The sequence below is a fragment of the Leguminivora glycinivorella genome, chromosome 11, assembly GCF_023078275.1.
Source record: "Leguminivora glycinivorella isolate SPB_JAAS2020 chromosome 11, LegGlyc_1.1, whole genome shotgun sequence".
In the NCBI taxonomy this organism is placed as follows: Eukaryota; Metazoa; Arthropoda; class Insecta; order Lepidoptera; family Tortricidae; genus Leguminivora; species Leguminivora glycinivorella.
The window spans coordinates 17,257,601-17,282,188 of NC_062981.1; the positions used below are offsets into that span (position 1 = coordinate 17,257,601).

Consider the following 24,588-nt stretch of genomic DNA (forward strand, 5'->3'; position numbering starts at 1 on the left):
CTCTTATAGTTTCGCCATGTCTGTCTGTCCATCCGTCCGTCCGTCCGTCCGTCCGTCCGTCCGTCCGCGGATAATCTCAGTAGCCGTAAGCACTAGAAAGCTGAAATTTAGTAACAATATGTATATCAATCACGTCAACAAAGTGCAAAAATAAAAAATGGAAAAAAATGTTTTATTAGGGTACCCCCCCCCCCCCCCCCCCCCCCCCCCCTACATGTAAAGTGGGGGCTGATTTTTTTTTTCATTCCAACCCCAACGTGTGATATATTTTTGGATAGGTATTTAAAAATGAATAAGGGTTTACTAAGAGTTTTGAATGATTCACGGTTATTTTCATTAGACTTATATTGACCGGGATATAGACCGTGATTACCTTTTTGATTTTTGTCGAGCTCCCGATATTTCGACGCAGTTGCATGCATCATGATCACGGAAAGCTGACGAAGGCGGGTGGATGTTAAAGTTGTATAGACAGCGCGCGATCTACCCTCCTTCGCGCGCGTCGGCTGCGTTCACTTTCAGCGTTACCACTGGTCGCGTTCACACTCGATGGTCTGTCCAAACACACTACACTCACAGTGTCACTACGTTTGTTCAATTCTGACTTCACCGGTTTTTTACACAAACAATTCACTGGATTCCATACATTAGATAGTTTGAAGCCATCCTCACGATTGAAATTTTTATATTTGTGAATCTCAATGGCTTCTCTGAATGGCTTCTTTGGCCAGTGAAGTCAGAATTGAACAAACGTAGTGACACTGTGAGTGTAGTGTGTTTGGACAGACCATCGAGTGTGAACGCGACCAGTGGTAACGCTGAAAGTGAACGCAGCAAACGCGCGCGAAGGAGGGTAGATCGCGCGCTGTCTATACAACTTTAACATCCACCCGCCTTCGTCAGTTTTCCGTGATCATGATGCATGCAACTGCGTCGAAATATCGGGAGCTCGACAAAAATCAAAAAGGTAATCACGGTCTATATCCCGGTCAATATAAGTCTAAGGGTTTACTAAGATCGTTTTTTGATAATATTAATATTTTCGGAAATTATCACAGTTATAGTGACTTTCATATTTTTATAAGAACAGCATGCACTTACGTCCAGAACAGTGACATTTGGTGCATTGGAACTGCTCATGATGTGTCACTTTTTAACCGTCGCCTCAAATCTGAGAGATTTGAGGCAAAGTTCTCAATTCGTCTGTATGTTTATTTATTTTTTTTATTTTTTTATCTTTGTTCCTCGATATCTCCGTTGTTACTGGACCGATTAAAAAAAAAATTATTGAATGTATATGAATACAGATAAAAAAAAAGTAGTAGATAAAAAAAAAATATCTGTCCCCTCTTTACATGTAGGGGTACCCTAATAAAACATTTATTATTATTAACGACCTTCCACATATTTATAATGAGCCCAAACATGATGGGGTTATGATGAGGAGAATAGCAGTTCTGTTGACCACCTCCTGACTCCATCATGAGAACTTGGACCTCGTCTAGTTCGATGGTGCTCGTCAGCCCAAATCTAATGAGCCCGAACATGATGGGGTTATGATGAGGAGAATAGCAGTTCTGTTGGCCACCTCCTGACTCCATCATGAGACCCTGGACCTCATCTAGTTCGATGGTGCTCGTCAGCCCAAATCTAATGAGCCCAAACATGATGGGGTTATGATGAGGAGAATAGCAGTTCTGTTGACCACCTCCTGACTCCATCATGAGACCTTGGACCTCATCTAGTTCGATGGTGCTCGTCAGCCCAAATCTAATGAGCCCGAACATGATGGGGTTATGATGAGGAGAATAGCAGTTCTGTTGGCCACCTCCTGACCCCGTCATGAGACCTTGGACCTCATCTAGTTCGATGGTGCTCGTCAGCCCAAATCTAATGAGCCCAAACATGATGGGGTTATGATGAGGAGAATAGCAGTTCTGTTGACCACCTCCTGACTCCATCATGAGACCCTGGACCTCATCTAGTTCGATGGTGCTCGTCAGCCCAAATCTAATGAGCCCAAACATGATGGGGTTATGATGAGGAGAATAGCAGTTCTGTTGACCACCTCCTGACTCCATCATGAGACCTTGGACCTCATCTAGATCGATGGTGCTCATCAGCCCAAATCTAATGAGCCCGAACATGATGGCGTTATGATGAGGAGAATAGCAGTTCTGTTGGCCACCTCCTGACCCCGTCATGAGACCTTGGACCTCATCTAGTTCGATGGTGCTCGTCAGCCCAAATCTAATGAGCCCAAATATGATGGGGTTATGATGAGGAGAATAGCAGTTCTGTTGACCACCTCCTGACTCCATCATGAGACCTTGGACCTCATCTAGATCGATGGTGCTCATCAGCCCAAATCTAATGAGCCCAAACATGGTGGAGTTATGATAAGTAGAATAGCAGTTCTGTTGAACATCTCCTGCCTGACTCCATCATCATGAGAACCAGAACCTCATCCTGGTCCCAAAATATAATAATAATTCAAAATCTCAACAAACTTCACGTATAACTTAAAATCCAAAATCATATGAAAAGCATGTCGAATGCTAAAATTGCATAAGGTGTAAAAAGGATCAAGATTTGTTTAGTCGCAGTTTACGGCACTTCTCGGAACTATCGCGCTGCTTACGAGTGTCATACTTTCTAGCGGTGACATGGTATCGTATGGAATCCAAAGCTACATCAAAAAAATGTACGAAAATTGTACTAAATTGTACGCTAATTAAAAAAAATAGTACTACACGCATTTACAAGAAAACAATGATCAATATGTCACCGCCAGAGAGCATACTTTCTGGCGGGCGCTCTCTATTTCACTATGTAACAGTCCAGTTTTCAGCTTTTTTATGAATCAGAAAAAATGTACGAGAATTGTACTAAGCTGTCCGATACTTAAAAAAAAAATAAGTACGCATATTTACAAGAAAACAATGATTTATATGTCACCGCTAGGAAGCAGACTTTCTGGCGGGCGCTATCTATTTCAATGTGTAACAGTCCAGTTTTCAGCTTTTTTATGAATCAGGAAAAATGTACGAGAATTGTACGAAGCTGTCCAATACTTAAAATAAAAATAACTACGCGTATTTACAAGAAAACAATGATTTATATGTCACCGCTAGGAAGCAAACTTTCTGGCGGGCGCTATCTATTTCACTATGTAACAGTCCAGTTTTCAGCTTTTTTATGAATTAGAAAAAATTTACGAGAATTGCACTAAGCGGTCCGATACTTAAAAAAAAATAACTACGCGTATTCACAAGAAAACAATGATTTATATGTCATCGCTAGGAAGCATACTTTCTGGCGGGCGCTATCTATTTCACTGTGTAACAGTCCAGTTTTCAACTTTCTTGTAAATCAGAAAATATGGACGAGAGTTGTTCTAAATTAAACGACAATTTTAGAAAATGTTCATCACATATTTACAAGAAATTTCACCACGTCAACTGGTACGGTGAGCTACATAAGGTAGGTAAATATACCTGTATTCAATTTTGACCTGCATTCTTCCCAAGTAATGTTTCGATATGTATAGATATTTATAGACGAGACTGTAAAGGCCCATTTGAATCTTCGAAAACAGATAGCAAAATTGCGTTTTATCCACAAGAGTGCAAAGTAATTTCATACAAAATTTTAACTTGATGTCTGCTGGCTGATAGAATTTACCTGTGTATAAATGATGATTTTGAATCATAAATTATAAATAAATTGATGGATTTCATTTAGGCCGCCTTTACACATGTAAGTTACTTACGTAAATCTTTGGTAAGCGACTGATGGTTCCATTTACACCTATGAAAAACTTATCGTAAGTTTCGCTTACGGAAGTTTTGTGGTTTTCAACTTACTAAAAGTCTACATTGTTCTAAGCAAGCAAAGTTGAAATGAAAAAAAAAACGACCGCCTTGTTCGTAAGGCCAAATCTTATCAATTTTAGAACAAATTAAATTATTCTCATTTGAAAATATTTTAATTTGTATTTTTTTAAGTAGTAACACTACTATTATACTATAAACATTAAATAAATGTCATATACAACTTGGTCACTTTTTCTTTGTATATGACATTTATTTAATACTTATCAATTTATTTCGATAAACTGTGAGTCGCTTCCGTAAGCAAACTCGTACTCATCTCACTTAAAAGTTTTCAGCTTACGAAAGTACCAAGTCAAAACTTACCGTAAGCTGCATATACAAAAACCACCATTTGAAAATTTTACATAAGTCGCTTACGTAAGCGGTAAAACTCACAGGTGTAAGGGCGGCGTGCTACCCACCAAAAACATACCTGTTAAAAAGGGGGCCAAGTTCATATCGGCTAATTGGGTATGTAAAGTTTTCCTGATAGAATACATTATAACGATCTTGGAAATGTGGCTTGTTTGTTTTTAGTTCTTATTATTTATTAATTATCTTTTTTTAAGTGACCGAAATGACGTTTGTGAAATTTAATGGCGGATGAACTATGAAGTGACAATGCATTTGCGCGTTCTGAATGTATGAAATTCCCAAGAAATTACCACATACAGTTCTCCGTTTCAGAATACTTCTAAATTTGACCTTGGCAGGTTTTCATGCTGTACGTAATTATTTAAAAGATTAAATGAATCTATTTATACAAATAATTAAATTAACCTGCCAAGTTCAAATTTAGAAGTATTCTGGAATGAAGGACTGTGTGTAGTAGCGCTGGCGAGTCTTGAGAATGGAATAGGAACTGAGCTACAGGGGGTCAAAAGTGGGTCGAAACAGTTCGTGTAAATAGTGCATGGCATGTGCGCCGCCTGTTGCTGGAACTTGGCCTGCGCACTACCATGCGTGTGTTTTTGTTGCATAGTAACATAGCAGTAACCTATAACAATTTATTAGAACAAACATGTAATTATTTCTACGCATGTCAGGGGCACCATTGACCTATTTCATAATGGTTATATATATAATTATCTTCGTCAAGTTAAAATTTGTATGAAATTACTTTGCACTCTTGTGGATAAAACGCAATTTTGCTATCTGTTTTCGAAGACTCAAATGGGCATTTACAGTCTCGTCTATAAATATCTATACATATCGAAACTTATTACTTGGGAAGAATGCAGGTCAAAATTGAATACGGGTATATTTACCTACCTTATGTAGCTCACCGTACCAGTTGGCGTGGTGAAATTTCTTGTAAATATGTGATGAACATTTTCTAAGATTGTCATGTAATTTAGAACAATTCTCGTACATATTTTCTGATTTACAAGAAAGTTGAAAACTGGGCTGTTACATAGTGAAATAGATAGCGCCCGCCAGAAAGTTTGCTTCCTAGCGGTGACATATAAATCATTGTTTTCATGTAAATACGCGTAGTTATTTTTTTTTAAGTATCGGACAGCTTAGTACAATTCTCGTACATTTTTTCTGATTCATAAAAAAGCTGAAAACTGGACTGTTACACAGTGAAATAGATAGCGCCCGCCAGAAAGTTTGCTTCCTAGCGGTGACATATAAATCATTGTTTTCTTGTAAATACGCGTAGTTATTTTTATTTTAAGTATCGGACAGCTTAGTACAATTCTCGTACATTTTTTCTGATTCATAAAAAAGCTGAAAACTGGACTGTTACATAGTGAAATAGATAGCGCCCGCCAGAAAGTATGCTCTCTGGCGGTGACATATTGATCATTGTTTTCTTGTAAATGCGTGTAGTACTTTTTTTTTTAATTAGCGTACAATTTAGTACAATTTCCGTACATTTTTTTGATGTCGCTTTGGATTCCATACGATATCATGTCACCGCTAGAAAGTATGACACGCTTACGAAAGCTAGGTGCGCCGGACGATCAAACGCAGGTCCGTTGTCTTCGAGCGCTCGGCGCAGACTGAGCGGGCTCGCGTTAGCACAGTGTCTTTTATTCGAATTTTAGGTGTTTTAAAAACATATCTATCGACAGAAAGGTATGTCTTATATGTATGATTTTTTTTTTATAGGTCAATAAAAAGTTCTAGTTTAGGATAATATTATTTAAGAGTTACAAAAAATGCAGGAATCGCAGGAAAAATACATAATGTAAACCTCTTTTTATCGAAAAAATGGGGAGGATACGGAAGGTTATTTATCCACCATTTCAAGTAAATCTTAAAATGTCAAAGTATTAGCTAACTCGTACAGGATATAACAAATAGGATTGTGATCATTTATTACCCCAAATAACATTTTTAACAGCACAATCACGATTCTAAACGAGCTATTCCACTACGAAATTTGAAAACGTCTTCCGAAAAAACTGATTTTTCGGAAGTATAAAAAGACATATTTTAAAGTAGTACCAATTGACTTTCTAGCTTAAGATATGTACTTTTAGGAACATTATCATTTTTTTAATAATCATTTATAGTTTCTTTATAATTTTGAATGAAAAAGGTTCTATTTTGCAAAAAACGCTCGTCTTTAGGAATAAGGCCTCTTAATGATTGTGTTTTTTTTTTCAAGTCAGGACTTGGGAGTCTACAGTTATTGCACATGTGAACTAGCCTGTCCTAGTATCAATTGTTTATCTAAGATAAATTATCTTGCTTGTAAATCCTTTACAATCTTTACTACTGTTTTGTCTCTCACACTCAGGTATAAATTTTAGTACTGACACACAGCACAAGTTTGCCTTGCTGACAGACTTGACAGTTTGTGATTTCCAGAAGTGTACTAAACCTTAAAGTCTGCATAATGTCTTAGTTGTGCTTCTGTCCTCTAAAGACAAGCATCAAAATAATTAATAAATCACTACTGTTATAAACCTAAAACATACTTTCAAATAACTGTAGTAGTCTTTTTATTTCCGCTATTCTAGCAGCCTGCGCCTGCACAGGGATCATAGCCTGTGATACCTCCTCTCCTTTAGCAAGGATAGTGTACATGCTCTTAATATTATTGTCCATCGCGTCACAAGTCTTCCCAACAGCATCTTTGTACACCTCCATGTTCTCAGCAGTTAATGATGAATTTGAATGCAATATACTTGACAGATTCTCTATTAAATTATCCACAGACTGAGCGATCCTTTGAGCTTCATATTCTAAATCATTCAGTACTGTGATATCAATCTGACCTATCTGTGGGGCTAGTATTTGTCTGTAGAGCTTTCCTGATGGTGTACTGGATCTAGAGGCACTGGAACTACCAAACACTGGAGTTTCACCTCGCTTAGTTATAGGACTAGACAGTTTTATCTTAAACTCTAAATCATCTGCTACATAATGTGTCATGTCTCCTTCATACCTAACATGGCCATCCATGTTTAGAGGAAATTTTTCCTGTTTCCTGTTCTCTGATGGCAAATTGTAGGGTCGGGATGGCCCGGGTGAGTTTCCTGGCTGTTCGCTAGCACCCTGGTCCGAGTGAAACGATATTTCACTGTAGGAAGCCGTCATCCGAGCAGAAATCTCATCTTCTATATCATCTTGTTTATTTGGCGGGTCCTCCACGTCTGGGGAACTGGGTTTATTTGTGCCTTCAGCCATTATCTTCTTAGATACTAATTAATTGTAGTAATATTATGTAAAATATGTTTTATTGAGAATACAATACAAATCGTAAAATTCGTGAACCAAATGATAACATTTGGGTATTGACGTTTGATAATGACTTTGATTGATGAATGAGTGAATGAAAAAAAGAGTTCAGCGGTGAAATCCATGGCTTGAATAGCGTGGAATAAACGCTTCAACATTTTTTTGGGCTCATAAGTTTGTGCAATTTATATGAAATAGTGCAGGAAATGGTTAAACAATTCAATGAAATTAAAAGAAATAGGTTATTTCTTAGGTAATATGAAACGCTGTTCATTTTAGAAACAGTCGTCACGGATAGTCTACTGCAAACCATGCAAACTCAACTCAATGTAAAGTATTTAACTATATTTAATTATTATTTACCATATATTAATTACAATGATTTGTTTAGAGACCAACCACAAATAAATTACATATTTTAAGGATATTTATAGAATTATTTCGTCATATTTCATGAATAAAATTTCTTTGCGGGAATTTTTGACAGTTGTCAAAATGTCAATAAAAACATAAAACTCACAGGCGGTACAGTAGCGAGTGTGTGTGATTTTCGGAAATCCTTTCTTAAATCTTGCGTTAATTTTACCATGACTGAGTTATAAAAGTTTCGTGTTTTTATTATTAAAACAAAGCAAAAGGCGAGATTGATCGGTGAGTGTGTCATCGCATTTTGCAGCGGCCGTGCTCGTTTCGACAGATCGGCCGTTTAACATGGCGTTGGTCAACGACATGTGCGGATGAATTGCTTTATTCTTTGTCGTGTTCATTTCTTTTACCGAGTGTTTATACAGTGTTTTTAGTAGACAATCGTGTATGTAACTGTGTTTGTGAGTTACATAACGAATTTATGGGGTTTGGGTGTAAGTTGACGGGAGTGAAATAAGTAACGGCGATGGTGAAGACTCGCCGCAGTAATGGAGAAAACGGGGAGGTGGAGGAAGGGAACGAGGGCCTGAACGACGGCGGCAGTGTCTCTGACGAGAAGGTGAATTGTTCTCAATGATAAGTTACTCGGAACTTCACTGTGTACGCCACTTCCTCGCCTGACCCTGATCCCTGTTGGCACCCTAAAATGCACTCACGCATGAGCTTACAAACGCTGTCCTATTGGATTAACCCATGGTGTTGTTTTAGTTTGTGTTTTACTCTACCTTCCTTTGTCCAATATGAAGCATGATCTTGAATTGCATCCATCCTTTGTTACTTTATTTTGCAATTCAGCTGTAACTTTGTTTTGAGTTGGGATGACAGTAGGTGGTATTTATAAATGATAACAGCTTTATTTAATGTTTTGTAGGCTTCCAATTGGTCACAAAGGGAGCTGAGGAGTGGCCAGTTTAAAGTGACAAGGAAAATACAACACTGGCCCACCAAGAAATGTGAGTTGATAGATAATAACTTTATTGTTGACTAGTAGCTGGTAGCAACTTGAAATATGTTAGTATGTAACTATATAAGCTGTATGGATTTGTAACTATTTGTTTGTTTTAAAAATTTGAGTTTTAAAAGAGTCTCTGCTGTCTTAAAACATAGGTATGTTTTTGCACATAAGTAATGCTACAGATTTTCAACAATATCTATGTGGCAACTACGATTTCAACATTAAATAAATAAATTAAATTTCTCAGGTCTCCTGAGACCGCTTAAAGTTGTAATTAAAGCGGTATAATAGCGAATTTCGCATAGCAACATGGTATCTGGTAGCTGTCCTCATTGACCCGCTATCAAAATACACTCTGTATACATCTTTGAGCTGCTGCTAGTATACCAAGTAAATATTAAATCAAGAAATATGTTACATTAGCAGCTAATTATGTAGAATCAAGTTTTATTATACAAAACAGAAGATGCTCTTAGAATCTTTTAAACTCAGTAAATACAAATAATCAAGTATCCCGAGAATTCAACATGTTTAATGGGAAACTGTAATTAAAACGTTCCAGACACCTTTGGTCACCATGTACGTCATGTAGGCTTTTAATCAGAATTCATGTAACATGAGAACCGGGCATGGCACCAAGTATACAAAAGCTGGATGCGACTGCAAGCCCTAGCGCATACACTTTTTTCCCAAATGTTAGAAGAAAACAATCATAATAACAAAATATTTGGATCATCTCTACTTAAAGCAATTTTTAATATAGTTGTACTTACAGATAGCAGAAGACGTCGCACTATAAAAATGCCTCGTATTGTGTTTCCGGAGAGTGATACAGAGCCAGAAAAATATTCTAGACGGTAAGTTCTTTTTAGCAATTTCACAGAACTGATACTTATCATACTTATTATAACAGCAGTATTTCACTCAGTTCTCTGGATGACTCAAACAACTTCAGTCATAATATTGAATTTGTGTTCAATATCTTCTCATATAGGTAGGTACAATGTGTTAGAACTCATGCGTGTTTTATTCATTCATGTTAGATGAGATTGATTTCTAAAAGCATTCTGTTTCTAACAAATGACAACAGGATTACATAATATTTGCAACAAACATAATAACAAAGTCTGCTTTTTTCTGCTATTAACTTAATCTCAATTATTAAGACTTATACAATTTGTACCAAAATTACGGCGCGGAAACTTAGCGAATGCGAATACCGAGATTATTCATTAATACATACAATCACGCCTGTATCCCATAAAGAGGTAGGCAGATCACATGAAACCACTGAAGCTTCAATGCCAGTCTTGCCAATTAAGGAGTTGAAAAAAATCGAAATCGCGACATTTGCAATTGCCTATCCAGCAATTTAACCCATCTTCTTCTTCTTCTTGGTTAGGGGCTATGTAAGGCTTCATAGTGCCTTATGTATCACTGCGACCATTTCTGATCTATTGTGATAGCCACCTATTACAACTCTCGATCAAGTCCTACAAATTCGAAGATTTGTAGATCTTTTTGAGATCGAGATACCTCACATCATCTGGGTAGTGTATTATACTGTATTTGATAGCTGCCCAGAATCATGCTACGTGTACGCATTAGAGAGGGGCACTCTGCCAGGGCGTTTCTTCAGACTCTAGACAGAATCTGCACCGCCCGTTTGCACGTTTCCCGATAGTGTGCATGTGCTTGTTTTAATTTCAATTTAAACCATATCTTACAGTCAACTTCTACGACACTCACGGGAAGATAGAGGGTGGTGAAATTAAAAAGGTTAAATTCTTAAACTGTCACCACACCGGCAATAATATGAATCGTTATTATATGCATCTGTAGTTTACAATAACATAAATGAAAGTTTTTGCATTGCTTGAATTGCTTTGTTCACAGTTCGCGTCAAGTTAGGGTGTTCTTCGCAGACGACAATGATTCCACCAATCGGAGTCTCCGCATTCACAACAGCCGGACCCCGAGAAAGAACTACATGGAGGATAGCGAAGACAAACCTATACAACAAAGTGAGACCTTAGATTAGAGACACGCCTTTCACACATTCGATTTTGAACCCCCGACGCAAAAACGAAGGGGTGTTATAAGTTTGACGTGTCTGTCTGTCCGTCTGTCTGTCTGTTTGTATGTTCGTCTGTGTGTGTGTCTGTCTGTGGCATCGTAGCTCCCGAACGGATGAACCGATTTTGATTTAGTTTTTTTTTGTCTGAAGGCTGAGTTAGTCGGGAGTGTTCTTAGCCATTTCATGAAAATCGATCCACAATGTCGCGGTCGGGGGTTTTTTCAAAATTTTAATTTTGTGGTTAGGTTATTTCTTTGGATCTCTGCCGCTGACTTTATATTCGTAAAGACAAAATAATATTAATATAAATTGTGTTTATGGTTGAAGTGGTGACTGGGCACATCTTTATCAATATGGGTCAATGTTGCCAACCATGATGTTTAATGAATGACGAATGACTAGATAATTCACCATAAATGCCAATGTACATATTATTGTACCTGTTAGTACAAATTTACCTGTGTTTGTTATATTAGAATAGAATAATGATATATTAAGTAAGCACAGAAACAATAAGCAATTTTTAAGACAGACAAAATATTAAAGTACCACGAAATGGCGCGCGCGTTTTGCGCGCGAGGCATTGCTTCGCGTGACTGATCCGTCACTATGGACCCGGCTGATCGTAAAGTCTGTAAAGTCATTGATGACAATATTGATTATGTAAATATGTATTATATTGTTAACAGACGTCAGAAGAAGCTGCCGCAAGCGCAAGCTGCTGCATCACAACTTCAACGAGAGCTGGATCACCAACGAGCTGAAGGTCAAGGGGTACCCGGACTTGTACGGGTTTCCCGGGTCGAGTTCCTCTGATGAGTTCACTTCGGGAGATGAGGCGACCAGGGTCTCTAGCAAGAAAATGGTGTCTGTTGGACAGGTATGTAATTTTCCTTTAATATAAAAATGTTTAGAATCGTTAGCAGACGTTTCTGCTTAAGAGCGCTATGACAAAAAAAGGCGATATATTGTAAAATGCACAATATTTATCGACAAAATTGTACACTTTACTCATACTAAAAGACAGTGAAAGTACTTGTTTCAGTTAGAACATCTTATTAACTGTCGGTTAAATAAAAAACATATGAAAAAAAAAGCTTTTTCAATTAGTAATGATTGTTTTTCTGATGCTCGTTTAGGAAAAACCGCGTGAAGCACAGAATTCGGAGCTCTTATTATGTACAATTTGATAAGATCACTCTCATAAATGAGGTAAATTTAAGTTCCAAATATCTTGTACCTAAGGCCCATTAAACAATATTTATCATTTAATCCTTTGAAATTGAGAAATTGAAAGTAAAACGAACTCAATTTTGTCTTGAAAATACTTCGAAACAAGTGATCATTTCTCCAAAAATCTACATGTTATCGAAGTTATTTTAGTATATAAATAATCTGCACAATGTGCTTAAACTGCTGTTATCCATTTGTCGTTATAATATTTTATCATGATTTTTTGCCAATTATTTGAAAACTAGCCTTCCTGTCGCTATTTTACCGGCGACGGACGCCTGCGATTTCAGTGCCGCGCCGGAGCTCGAGCAGGTAAGACGTATGTCGCTTTGGTCTCCGAGTTTTCATCGCAAACGTCGAGAATATTTATTGTTGTGTGGGTCGGACGCCTTGTTTCTACACGGGCTATCCTCGCATTGTGTGTGTGTAAACAGCGACCAACGAATTTGATCCTAGATCCGTAAATATTTGCTTTTGTAATACTTTGTTATGTTTGAATGTTAAAGTATTACAACGTTGTGATGATAAAAATGTGAAAATTACAATACGGTCAAGATGATAAGACACATCAAGATGGTACTCGGGATCTGATGATGGAGCCAGAAGGTGGTCACCAGTACCAGTGAACCATGTAATTAAACGACTTCGTGTTTAGGCTCGTTGGGTTCGTCTCAACAAGACCTTTGACAAGAGGTGGTACTCAGGGTCTGATGATGGAGCCAGATGGTGGTCACCAGTACCAATGAACCATATAACTAAACCCAGAGATGGGGAAATCGTAATCGATTCCGGATTACACGATTACTTGATTTTACTTTGTAATCTGACACTACTGGGTGTCAGATTACTTGTAATGTAATCAAGTGAAACGGTAAATTACCATTACATGTAAAGGAATCCCTAATCATCTATACAATCATTACTATTACCAATAATTCGGAATCATAGTCGATTCAAAATAACTGAAATTATTGACTTGATTACTTTCAGATTACGAATATGTAGTACCTCAGATTGCTGACTGTCACTTTGACACAAAATTAATGACCAATGTGGAATCTGACATTGCTGACTGTCACTTAGACACAAAAGTCGTCATGGGTGTCGTAAAATAGGTTTTAGGGGGTGCTGATTCCAAAATTAATGACCAATGTTCAATCTGACATTGCTGACTGTCACTCTGACACAAAAGTCGTCATGGGTGTCGTAAAATAGGTTTTAGGGGGTGCTGATTCCAAAATTAATGACCAATGTTCAATCTGACATTGCTGACTGTCACTCTGACACAAAAGTCGTCATGGGTGTCGTAAAATAGGTTTTAGGGGGTGCTGATTACAAAATGAATGACCAATTTGGAATCTGACATTGCTGACTGTCACTTTGACACAAAAGTCGTCATGGGTGTCGTAAAATAGGTTTTAGGAGGTGCTGATTCCAAAATTAATGACCAATGTTCAATCTGACATTGCTGACTGTCACTCTGACACAAAAGTCGTCATGGGTGTCGTAAAATAGGTTTTAGGGGGTGCTGATTCCAAAATTAATGACCAATTTGGAATCTGACATTGCTGACTGTCACTTTGACACAAAAGTCGTCATGGGTATCGCAAAATAGGTTTTAGGGGGTGCTGATTCCAAAATTAATGACCAATGTGGAATCTGACATTGCCGACTGTCACTTTGACACAAAAGTCATCATGGGTGTCGTAAAATAGGTTTTAGGGGGTGCTGATTCCAAAATTAATGACCAATGTTCAATCTGACGTTGCTGACTGTCACTCTGACACAAAAGTCGTCATGGGTGTCGTAAAATAGGTTTTAGGGGGTGCTGATTCCAAAATTAATGACCAATGTTCAATCTGACATTTCTGACTGTCACTTTGACACAAAAGTCGTCATGGGTGTCGTAAAATAGGTTTTAGGGGGTGTTCACGCCAGTAATTGACTTAAGGTGCGTGAACTTGTATTAATTATTTGTATTGTTGTAATAAAATTAGCATCTTGTAAAATTAAGACATATATTTAGAATCATAGAACATTTGACACTGACAAATAAAAATTATATTCTTCTTGACTGACTTATTGTATTTAAAGGTTATAAAAAGGTTAGATCGCTAACATACTGCCCCTCCTTGAAAGCCTAGCTTTCAAGAGGCTCAAATGAGCGTAATTCTTTAGGCTAATAAGTAGCCTAGAGACGGCTTGTTCGATGAAGCTGTTCTTTGTTTTCATGTTGATGACTGGCCAGACTTCATTACTGCCAACATATAGGTATTCGTTATAATCCAATGGCCATTTCAATGGTGGCAAACGATCGTCCATGACCAGAAGTATGTTGTTGATGATTGGTTTCGACTTGATAGGATAACTTGCTGTTAAACGAGCTGATATGTAAATCATCAGTGTCTTCACTTTATATAACGATAGGGACATCCATGGTTTCTTGGTCGTTCGACAAGGAAGTGCCCAGGCGTGAGTGAAGTTAATTGAAGAATCCAGAGACAAAGAGTCAAAGGATGGAAATCACGATTGCCTCAATCAATGCAAACAATATTATATTAATTTCTCAACATCCTCATTAATTAGCACTAATACATAATGAACAATAAAATAATAGTTAAATAGGTTTCACTGCTGCCTTCTAGACTCTACCGCAGTCCGAAGCCTACACTGGACAAGAATGACATAACAGTTTCTCGCTACAAGCGAACTCTCCGATTTGCCATACGTATAACGTTTGTAGCATTCTGTTCAATTTAACTTTAGCTAAGTATCTAAAATATTCGTACAATTGTAAAAATATATTGAACTATAAAAATATATAATATAAACATATAAAGAAGGCGCTCGCGCTATCCACTTAAATAACACTTACGAATACGCTAGATAGTATTTGTCTAAGAGAAAACGACTATGTACGAAACTGACATTTCTAAATTGGCCCCACAGACCTTCTCATTTGATCTTGATGTTAGAATAAGATTATAAATAAGACCCCACAGACATGGCACATGAAGGGTGGAGAAGAAGGTACATAGGGAGAGAAGGTAAGTTTTCATTAATGTTTGTAGTTAGCTAGTTAGTTAGGTTTAGGATAAACACATCACACATCTAGTGTCAATCGTAAAAATAATAAAGCTTTGTATATACGATGGTTAGATGTCACTGTTCATATAATCAGTGTAAAACATTAACGAAGCGACCACCAACATAAATCAAATATCATTTTCATTGAGGAATATAGTTAATTTCAGTAGCTTTAATTTGCGATTAAGATCATTTGTTGCCTTAGAAGAATAAATAGACTTAAACCATTATCGTAAGTATTGTACACACTTGATTATAAAGACTGATGACTTGCTATAAAGAATTAGATTAGGCTACTCAAACACTGGTTTCTCAAGGAAGCAGGGTCCTTCGCAGCACACGAAGTTCAGGATAATTATTGTTGAGGTTTGACCCCCCTTGAAGCCAGATTTATCGAGTTTGAGAGATCTATAAGGAATTACGACAGGTAATCAGTTTACAATTCGCGATTTACGTAATGTTGTGTTATAAAATACTCGAGAGTTGAAGTTTCGCCTAAGTGACTTAAAAAGCTCTCGTTCACTTAGTTTATGCTCATGGACTTCGTGGTTGATTATACAGTTTTTGGAGTCGCCTAAGGCGTCCTCCGGGGCCTCACGGAGTGGAAGCTCATTTTGAGAGAAGTTGCATCGAGTAGAACATGCTGAACCTTGGCCTGTCGGACCAGAAACAAGCCAACCTAGATTAGACTCTTTTAGGGTTGGTTTGTTTTTGCCTAATTCGATTTTCTTGCATTCTACAATATCCCAAAATACATCACCGCCCAGCATTATGTCGATTGGGGACGGATGATGAAAATTAGGATCCGCTAACTCAAGAGACTTAGGAATGTCAAATTTGGATGTATCAATTTCAAAACTTGGAGCAGTTTGTGCTATCTTTGGCATTATTAGACATGGAACATCAATTTTAAATTTACCGTCTTTGGATTGCACTACTACATTACACAGTTTTGAAGCACTGCCAATTATGCAATCATTTAATCCAGTTATAACATTTTCGTCATTATCAGTGTAGGTAAAGTTCAACTTTCTTTGCATTGTTGCAGATATATATGAAGATTGACTCGCTATGTCTAATAGTGCTCTAGCATTGTGAGTTTCCTTTGTTACAGGATTGACTAAATTCACTTCAGCAGTGCACAAAAGCACGTAACCTTTCTTAGCCTGAGTGAATGAAGACATTGCGGTAGTAATTTTTGTGTTTTTAGATAAATTTGTCTCATTGTTGTCATTAACTTCAACGTGTAATAATGTATTGTGTTTTTCATGACAGTTCCTACATGGACCTAAGCGGCAACGATCATGATAATGTCCAGGGCGCAGGCAATTCTTGCATAAATTGTGTTTCGAAACTTCATTATGCCTGCCCTCTACTGACATTTCCTTGAACTTGTCACATTCGTAATTGAAATGATTTTCTTTGCAAAATGCACATATTATTTTTGTTTTTGTACCTATGTCATTATAACTAGCGACACTAGCTGTGTACTCGTATTCATTGTCACTTGTTAGTAATGTTGTAATATGTTTGTGTTCCTTTATAGAATGATTAGTTTTGTCCTGTTTTTGCGTAGAAGTACCGCACTGTATCGTCTCTAAGACATCTGCTCGATTACGAAGAAACACTAACAAGTCATCGAGCTTGGGAGATACTTTAAGTGTATTTCTGTGTTCTTCCCACTTTCTACTAGTGGCGGCATCTAGTTTGGACACCATCATATATATAACTAATGTATCCCAACTGTCAGTGGGCTCTTTGAGAGTGTGTAAGGCACGTAAGTTTTTGGAATAGAAGTCAATCATGAACCTGATAGCCTTGTGGGATTCTCTAGTAATGGGTTCAAAATTGAACAATGCCTTAATGTGATTGTTGATCAAAATTCTTTCGTTATTGTACCGCTCGCATAGCAAATCCCATGCGGTTTTGTAGTTGTCACTTGTGAACTCAATAGACTTTATAACTATAGCTGCTCCACCCTCCAAAGATGAACGCAAATAATGAAATTTATTGATTGCTGGGATGGACTCGTTATTGTTTATTAATGAATTGAAAGTATCACGAAACTCCATCCACTTTGCATAGCTACCATCAAATGAAGGTAATTTTATAGTCGGAAGCCGAATTGGACAATGGACAGGTACATGAGAACTGTCGTTTGTATGAATAGAACCTTCGGCCCGAGAAATAGCTGTAGCATATTTAGTAGTCACTGGTTGGTTAGACTCAAGTATCAATTGTGACAATGAAATCAACCTTATGATGGAATCTTCAACTTGTTCCCGCTCTAATAGCTGATCGGCTAAGTTGATGTCATCCAAAGTTTCAATTTCTGACTGCACTTCATCAAATTGAGATAGTAATTCTTGAAATCGACCTAGTTTAAGTTGGAGTTCACCGAATAAAGCCTTAGTGAAATTCTCCGTCGAAATCGCCTTTATAGTGTCAATATATTTTTCAAATAAAGTAACTTTTGCCTTTATAGTGCCGCGCTTGCGAACTAACGGCTTTAGTTTGTCAGACATTTTGTAAAATTAACTATATTTGCATTAGTAATTATACTGAGAAACTGGCACAAATAAATTGAACAGAAAGTACTAAGAATAAATTGAAATTCAAACCGTGTAAGCCACCGTATTAAACAAGTGGCAAATGGGAGAGCTGTCTGCATGCAGTGATGCTGATATCCTCGCGATCAAGCGGATGAACTACGCAGATAGCCAGCTTACACCCGTATCTCCGGAAAAATCTTGAAGGCATCATATAGCTATTATTCCCTGAAAATTATAATGACGCTAAAACAGAGTACGATAATATGCTATATTTTGCTTTATTTCGTTTAAAATTAATTCCGAAAAATATGTAATTTATTGAACTAATTTTCCTGGACTATTCTTATACTCACTGGACTATTTTTAATTCATTGGACTAAATTTTAACTCATTGGTCTATTTTGAAATTTGAATAAAAATTGTTGTAAATATAAATAAAATGGATTTCTAGTTGTTATAGTTAGTAAGGTATCGTAGTATTTGTAATGTTTTAAGTAAATTGTAAGGGTACAACCTTGAGCAGGATCGAGGCAACCTTGAAAAACGTGTAAGTGATTAAGTTAGTTATTGAAAGACTCCACGCCAGGGTTTCCTTTCCGTCCTTTGTAGCTCTGTTGTCCTTTTATTGTTTTAGCCGGACTCCGGGATTCCGCTCGATTCCTTGATCCGATGCTCCGTATTTAAAGGTACTTGTTCATGAAACGTAGGGTCACCATATGTTCACGCCAGTAATTGACTTAAGGTGCGTGAACTTGTATTAATTATTTGTATTGTTGTAATAAAATTAGCATCTTGTAAAATTAAGACATATATTTAGAATCATAGAACATTTGACACTGACAAATAAAAATTATATTCTTCTTGACTGACTTATTGTATTTAAAGGTTATAAAAAGGTTAGATCGCTAACAGGGGGTGCTGATTCCAAAATTAGTGACCAATTTGGAATCTGACATTGCTGACTGTCACTTTGACACAAAAGTCGTCATGGGTGTCGTCAAATAGGTATCCGGAGGTGTTTGAAAACTAATGACCAATTTGGAATCTGACACTGTTGACTGTCACTTTGACACAAAAGTGATCATGGGTGTCTTCAAATAGGTTTCCATGGGTACTGATCTCAATATTAATGATCAATTTGGAATCTGACATTGCTGACTGTCACTTTGACATAAAAGTCGTTATGGGTGTCGTCAAATAGGTTTCCAGGGGTACTGTGCAATGTCAGGTTCCAAATCGGTCATTACTTTTTAAATCATTTCATTAATTTTGGAATCAGTACCCCTAAAAACTATTTGACTACACCCATGATTCCTTTTGTGTCAAAATGACAATTAGCACTGTGAGATTCCAAAATAGTCGTTAATTTTGGAATCAGCACCCCCGGAAACCTTTTTGACGACACCCATGACGACTTTTGTGTCAAAGTGACAGTCAGCAATGTCAAGATTCCAAATCGGTCATTAATTTTCAAATCAGCACCTCCGGAAACCTATTTGACGACACCCATGATGAATTTTGTGTCAAAGTGACAGTCAGCAATGTTAGATTCCACATTGGTCATTATTTTTGGAATCAGCACCCCCTAAAACCTATTTTACGACACCCATGATGACTTTTGTGTCAAAGTGGCAGTCAGCAATGTTAGATTACACATTGGTCATTATTTTTGGAATCAGCACCCCCTAAAACCAATTTTACGACACCCATGACGACTTTTGTGTCAAAGTGACAGTCAGCAATGTCAGATTCCACATTGTTCATTAATTTTGGAATCAGCACCCCCGCAAACCTATTTGACGACACCCATGACGACTTTTGTGTCAAAGTGACAGTCAGCAATGTCAGATTCCACATTGGTCATTAATTTTGGAATCAGCACCCCTAAAACCTATTTTACGACACCCATGACGACTTTTGTGTCAAAGTGACAGTCAGCAATGTCAGATTCCACATTGTTCATTAATTTTGGAATCAGCACCCCCGCAAACCTATTTGACGACACCCATGACGACTTTTGTGTCAAAGTGACAGTCAGCAATGTCAGATTCCACATTGGTCATTAATTTTGGAATCAGCACCCCTAAAACCTATTTTACGACACCCATGACGACTTTTGTGTCAAAGTGACAGTCAGCAATGTCAGATTCCACATTGTTCATTAATTTTGGAATCAGCACCCCCGCAAGCCTATTTGACGACACCCATGACGACTTTTGTGTCAAAGTGACAGTCAGCAATGTCAGATTCCACATTGGTCATTAATTTTGGAATCAGCACCCCCTAAAACCAATTTTACGACACCCATGACGACTTTTGTGTCAAAGTGACAGTCAGCAATGTCAGATTCCACATTGTTCATTAATTTTGGAATCAGCACCCCCGCAAACCTATTTGACGACACCCATGACGACTTTTGTGTCAAAGTGACAGTCAGCAATGTCAGATTCCACATTCGTCATTAATTTTGGAATCAGCACCCCCTAAAACCTATTTTACGACATCCATGATGACTTTTGTGTCAAAGTGACAGTCAGCAATGTCAGATTCCAAATCGGTCATTAATTTTTAAATCAGCACACCCGAAAACCTATACTCGTGGTATATGCACTTGAAATGTGAAAGTGAAAATACTAGAATGACATGTAAACCACGAAGTTGTATAGTCATATTGTTCATTGGTATTGGTGACCACCATCTGGCTCCATCATCAGACCCTGAGCACCACCTTGAAGTAATTAGAATTGTATTTGTCTTATTTTATCATCATATTAAGAGCGCTTTCAAAAAATCTGCTTGCTCGCATTTCGACGCCGGCGGCGCTGGCGTGCGCCTGTGTGCAGACGCACACTATAACCAGAAGCATAACGATTGTAGCCTGCGGTACAGACATAGCGTGCGATCCTCTTCGAACCAACCTTACGTACGGCTAGAGCGAAAGGGATAGCATTCATGGTCGGTACCGCCACGCCGTCAGTAGCGTTGCGGACTAACCATTATTGATACTTGCGTAAAAACACCACCATATATATTACATATTTGCATACATGATTTCGTGCATAAATACTTGACCTTTTAGTTTAATTATTAAACTTATCACAGTTTTTTTTATTAAAACGTGTGTAGCCTTGGAAGAAATAAATTAAAAAACTTTTATAATATAATAAATTGTGTATATAATATTGTCTTCTGTCACCGCGATAGTTACTCATGAAATAAATTTATGGAATCAGATTATATCGCGTATAATGAATATAATCCGTTTTCTTAGTTTTATTTCATTTTGTATATGATATGTTTTCTAGGTTCTTTTCGGTGAAGGAAAACATCGTGAGGAAACCGGACTTATTCCAATAAGGTCTAGTTTACCCTTTGGGTTGAAAGGTCAGTTGGCAGTCGCTTTCGTAAAAACTAGTGCCTACGCCAAATCTTGGGATTAGTTGTCAAAGTGGACCGCAGGCTCCCATGAGCCGTGGCAAATGCCGGGATAACGCAAGGAAGATGATGATGTTTTCTAGGTACATATACAGAGTGGGGCCTGTAACAAAGGCGAAGAATTGAACTCTAGGCTATTCTCCTTATACTGATCAACATTTGTTCGGCGACTTTTAAAAATAACTTGTATTTTGATTTTTATCACCCTTGAAAGTTTTTTCTAAGAGGTAATGTATTGCGAATTCTGTTAAGTCTAAAGTGTGACAGACAACGTCAATGACAACAATAATGGCGTACATTGAAGCTAATATTTATTTTGTATGAAAAATTAAAAATTTAAAGACTTCATAATTTTTAAAAGTCACTGAATAAATGTTGATCAGTATAAGGAGAATAGCCTACAGTTCAATTCTTCGCCTTTGTTACAGGCCTCACTCTGTATATAATGGAACTAAGATCGGTTTTCTTTAATTTTAAGTAGTTTTTTTTTATATTTAAAATGTGTTTTTAGGGTTTCGTAGTCAACTAGGAACCCTTATAGTTTCGCCATGTCTGTCTGTCTGTCCCTCCGTCCGTCCGTCCGTCCGCGGATAATCTCAGTGACCGTTAGAACTAGAGAGCTGAAATTTGGTACCAATATGTATATCAGTCACGCCGACAAAGTGCAAAAATAAAAAGTGGAAAAATGTTTTATTAGGGTACCCCCCCTACACGTAAAGTAGGGAGTGTTTTTTTTTTCATTTCAACCCTAACGTATGATTTATTGTTGGATAGGTATTTAAAAATGAATTACTGAAATCGTTTTTTGATAATATTAATATTTTCGGGAATAATCGCTCCTAAAGGAAAAAAAAGTGTGTCCCCCCCTCTAACTTTTTAACCATATATTTAAAAAATATTTAAAAATCACAAAAGTAGAACTTTATAAACTTTCTAGGAAAACTGTTTTGAACTTGATAGGTTCTGTAGTTTTTGAAAAATATGGAAAACTACGGAAGAGCCGAGCGGCTATTTACCAACGCGGCTTTAAAAACCGGCCGAGAGCGTGTCGAGCCACGCTCTCGGCCGGTTTTTAAATATTATGTTGTTTTAATTGCATGGAGCACAGGAAGGTCCACATCTATGTATTAGTTTTTTGTAAGGAAATACAACTCTACACTACGCCTACCTGCTTTAGTTGACTGTTGACACACTGAGACAGTGGATGCGCCAGAGTATAAAAGAGTGATTACCATCTCTTGTCAAAGATCTTGTTGAGACGAATCAAACGAACCCAAACACGAAGTGGTTTCAAGACCTGGTCGTGGAATACTCTTGACTACCTTCCAGCTTCATCATCAGATCCTGGGTACCATCTCTTGTCAAAGATTTTGTTGAGACGAATCAAACGAGCCCCAACACAGAAGAGTTTCAAGACCTGGTTGTTGAATACTCTTGACTACCTTCCGGCTTCACCATCAGATCCTGGGTACCATCTCTTGTCAAAGATTTTGTTGAGACGAACCAAACGAGCCCAAACACGGAGTGGTTTCAAGACCTGGTTGATGAATTCTCTTGACTACCTTCCAGCTTCATCATCAGATCCTGGGTACCATCTCTTGTCAAAGATCTTGTTGAGACGAACCAAACGAGCCCAAACACGAAATGCTTTCAAGACCTGGTTGATGAGAACTCATGACTACCTTCCGGCTTCATCATCAGATCCTGGGTACCATCACCTCTTGTCAAATATCTTGTTGAGGCAAATCAAACGAGCCCAAACACGAAATGGTTTCAAGACCTGGTTGATGAGAACTCATGACTACCTTCCGGCTTCATCATCAGATCCTGGGTACCATCACCTCTTGTCAAAGATCTTGTTGAGGCGAATCAAACGAGCCCAAACACGAAATGGTTTCAAGACCTGGTTGATGAGAACTCATGACTACCATCTGACTTCATCATCAGATCCTGAGTACCATCTATTGTCAAAGATTTTGTTGAGACGAGTCAGTAACCTAAAATGATATTCAATAATAAATAATACTTACTAAAAATATAAGTCAAGTTAATTAGTTAGTTACCAAAGTCGTCAACCCAAGGATCAAAGTTTTCGGTCGCAGTATACATGCAACAGTACAGCCAAACACGCACACAAGTGCGGTTTTGGACACGGCGGGTGCCGCACACAATGACAAAATAACTTCGCGATCGTCGAGCCGCGTGCGGAGCGGACTAACATACGTCCTGCCTCTACAAGCTCTGCCGCGGTACTGACATCGCAAGCACGCGTAACCGGTAATAAGGAGGCATTTTTAAAAAATCGACAAAAATATTAAATTGCAATTAATAGAAAACTTTTGCATAAAATCTGTTTGAGTAAGCGTTGCAGATTATTTTTATATTAAAACTACTTCAAAAACACGTAAGTTTTCGAAGAAATTGACACTTATTCTGAGGTGATTTCTGAAACAAATTGGATTCATCATATCCTCATTTACTCTATTCTAAAGCCTTATAACAAAGAAGTAGTCTCAGAAGATTGTAGTACAGGATATACATAATACAAATTTACCACTTGAAGCATTCAAAACTATCCAAATTTTACAAATTAGACGGACTAAGTCAGCACTTTTCGCGGGTTTTCCTAAACATGCACCAGAAAAAAAATCATAATTAATTAAGTGAGTTAGTTTTTAAAAATCCAGTCTCACAACATATAAGTTAAGAAGATGTCCTAATCGAATCCTGAACTTTATAAGTCTTTTAGATGACGGAAAGTGTAGCATTTTGCCGACTAAAACTATCAATTTTACATTATTACGACGTTTTCGTTGAATGCCCTCTTAATATATACTTTACTCTAATACTTATCATATAACAAAAGCAAATATTTGGGATGGGATCTACTTTTATAATTATTACTTTAATTTTTTAAATAAATTTTAACATAATTGATATTATTTCGCGCTATATTCTCGTATTTTCGTACAAAATAATGTTTATTAGAAACCAAAAGTTTATATCGAGATAGTAGATTGTGGTTGTTATCAAAATTCCATAGAAAGGATCAAGATTGTTTTGTCCATTATTGTAGTGCGAGCGAGTGATAAGACGTGCTAGAAAGGGTCGGCATATTGGGCTCGCGCGGCGGGTAAAATACCTAATTTCGCCCGACGCCGAAATGTTATAACGCTCTTAATAAAAATTAATTTTAGTATGGGTTAGCACATTGTTACTGGTGAATTCTCAATATAACTTGAGACTCCAGTG

At 37.4% G+C, this 24,588-nt stretch overlaps 2 protein-coding genes across 4 annotated transcripts in view; one reads left to right on the forward strand and one right to left on the reverse strand.

Annotated features, from left to right (window-relative positions):
- Positions 1–6,474: 6,474 nt before the first annotated feature.
- On the reverse strand, positions 6,475–7,611 carry LOC125231031 (BLOC-1-related complex subunit 6). The gene has a single exon (XM_048136372.1). It carries the CDS (start codon positions 7,518–7,520, stop codon positions 6,798–6,800), a length of 723 nt encoding a protein of 240 aa, XP_047992329.1. The 5' UTR covers positions 7,521–7,611; the 3' UTR covers positions 6,475–6,797.
- Positions 7,612–8,107: 496 nt separating this feature from the next.
- Positions 8,108–24,588, forward strand: part of LOC125230947 (ATPase family AAA domain-containing protein 2-like) — a 39,770-nt gene continuing 23,289 nt past the window's right edge. For 2 of the 3 annotated variants that reach the window (XM_048136249.1, XM_048136250.1), the window contains exons 1-5: positions 8,108–8,556; positions 8,869–8,950; positions 9,728–9,809; positions 10,849–10,976; positions 11,719–11,909. In XM_048136249.1, coding sequence (XP_047992206.1) covers positions 8,464–8,556; positions 8,869–8,950; positions 9,728–9,809; positions 10,849–10,976; positions 11,719–11,909 — 576 coding nt within the window. In that variant the 5' untranslated portion in view covers positions 8,108–8,463. The remainder of the gene's footprint in view (positions 8,557–8,868; positions 8,951–9,727; positions 9,810–10,848; positions 10,977–11,718; positions 11,910–24,588) is intronic. The other variant, XM_048136251.1, reaches the window with a different exon arrangement.

Coding starts and splice junctions, on each gene's coding strand:
- LOC125231031 (XM_048136372.1), bottom strand. CDS start 7,520: ATGGCTGAAGGCACAAATAAACCCAGTTCCCCAGACGTGGAGGACCCG.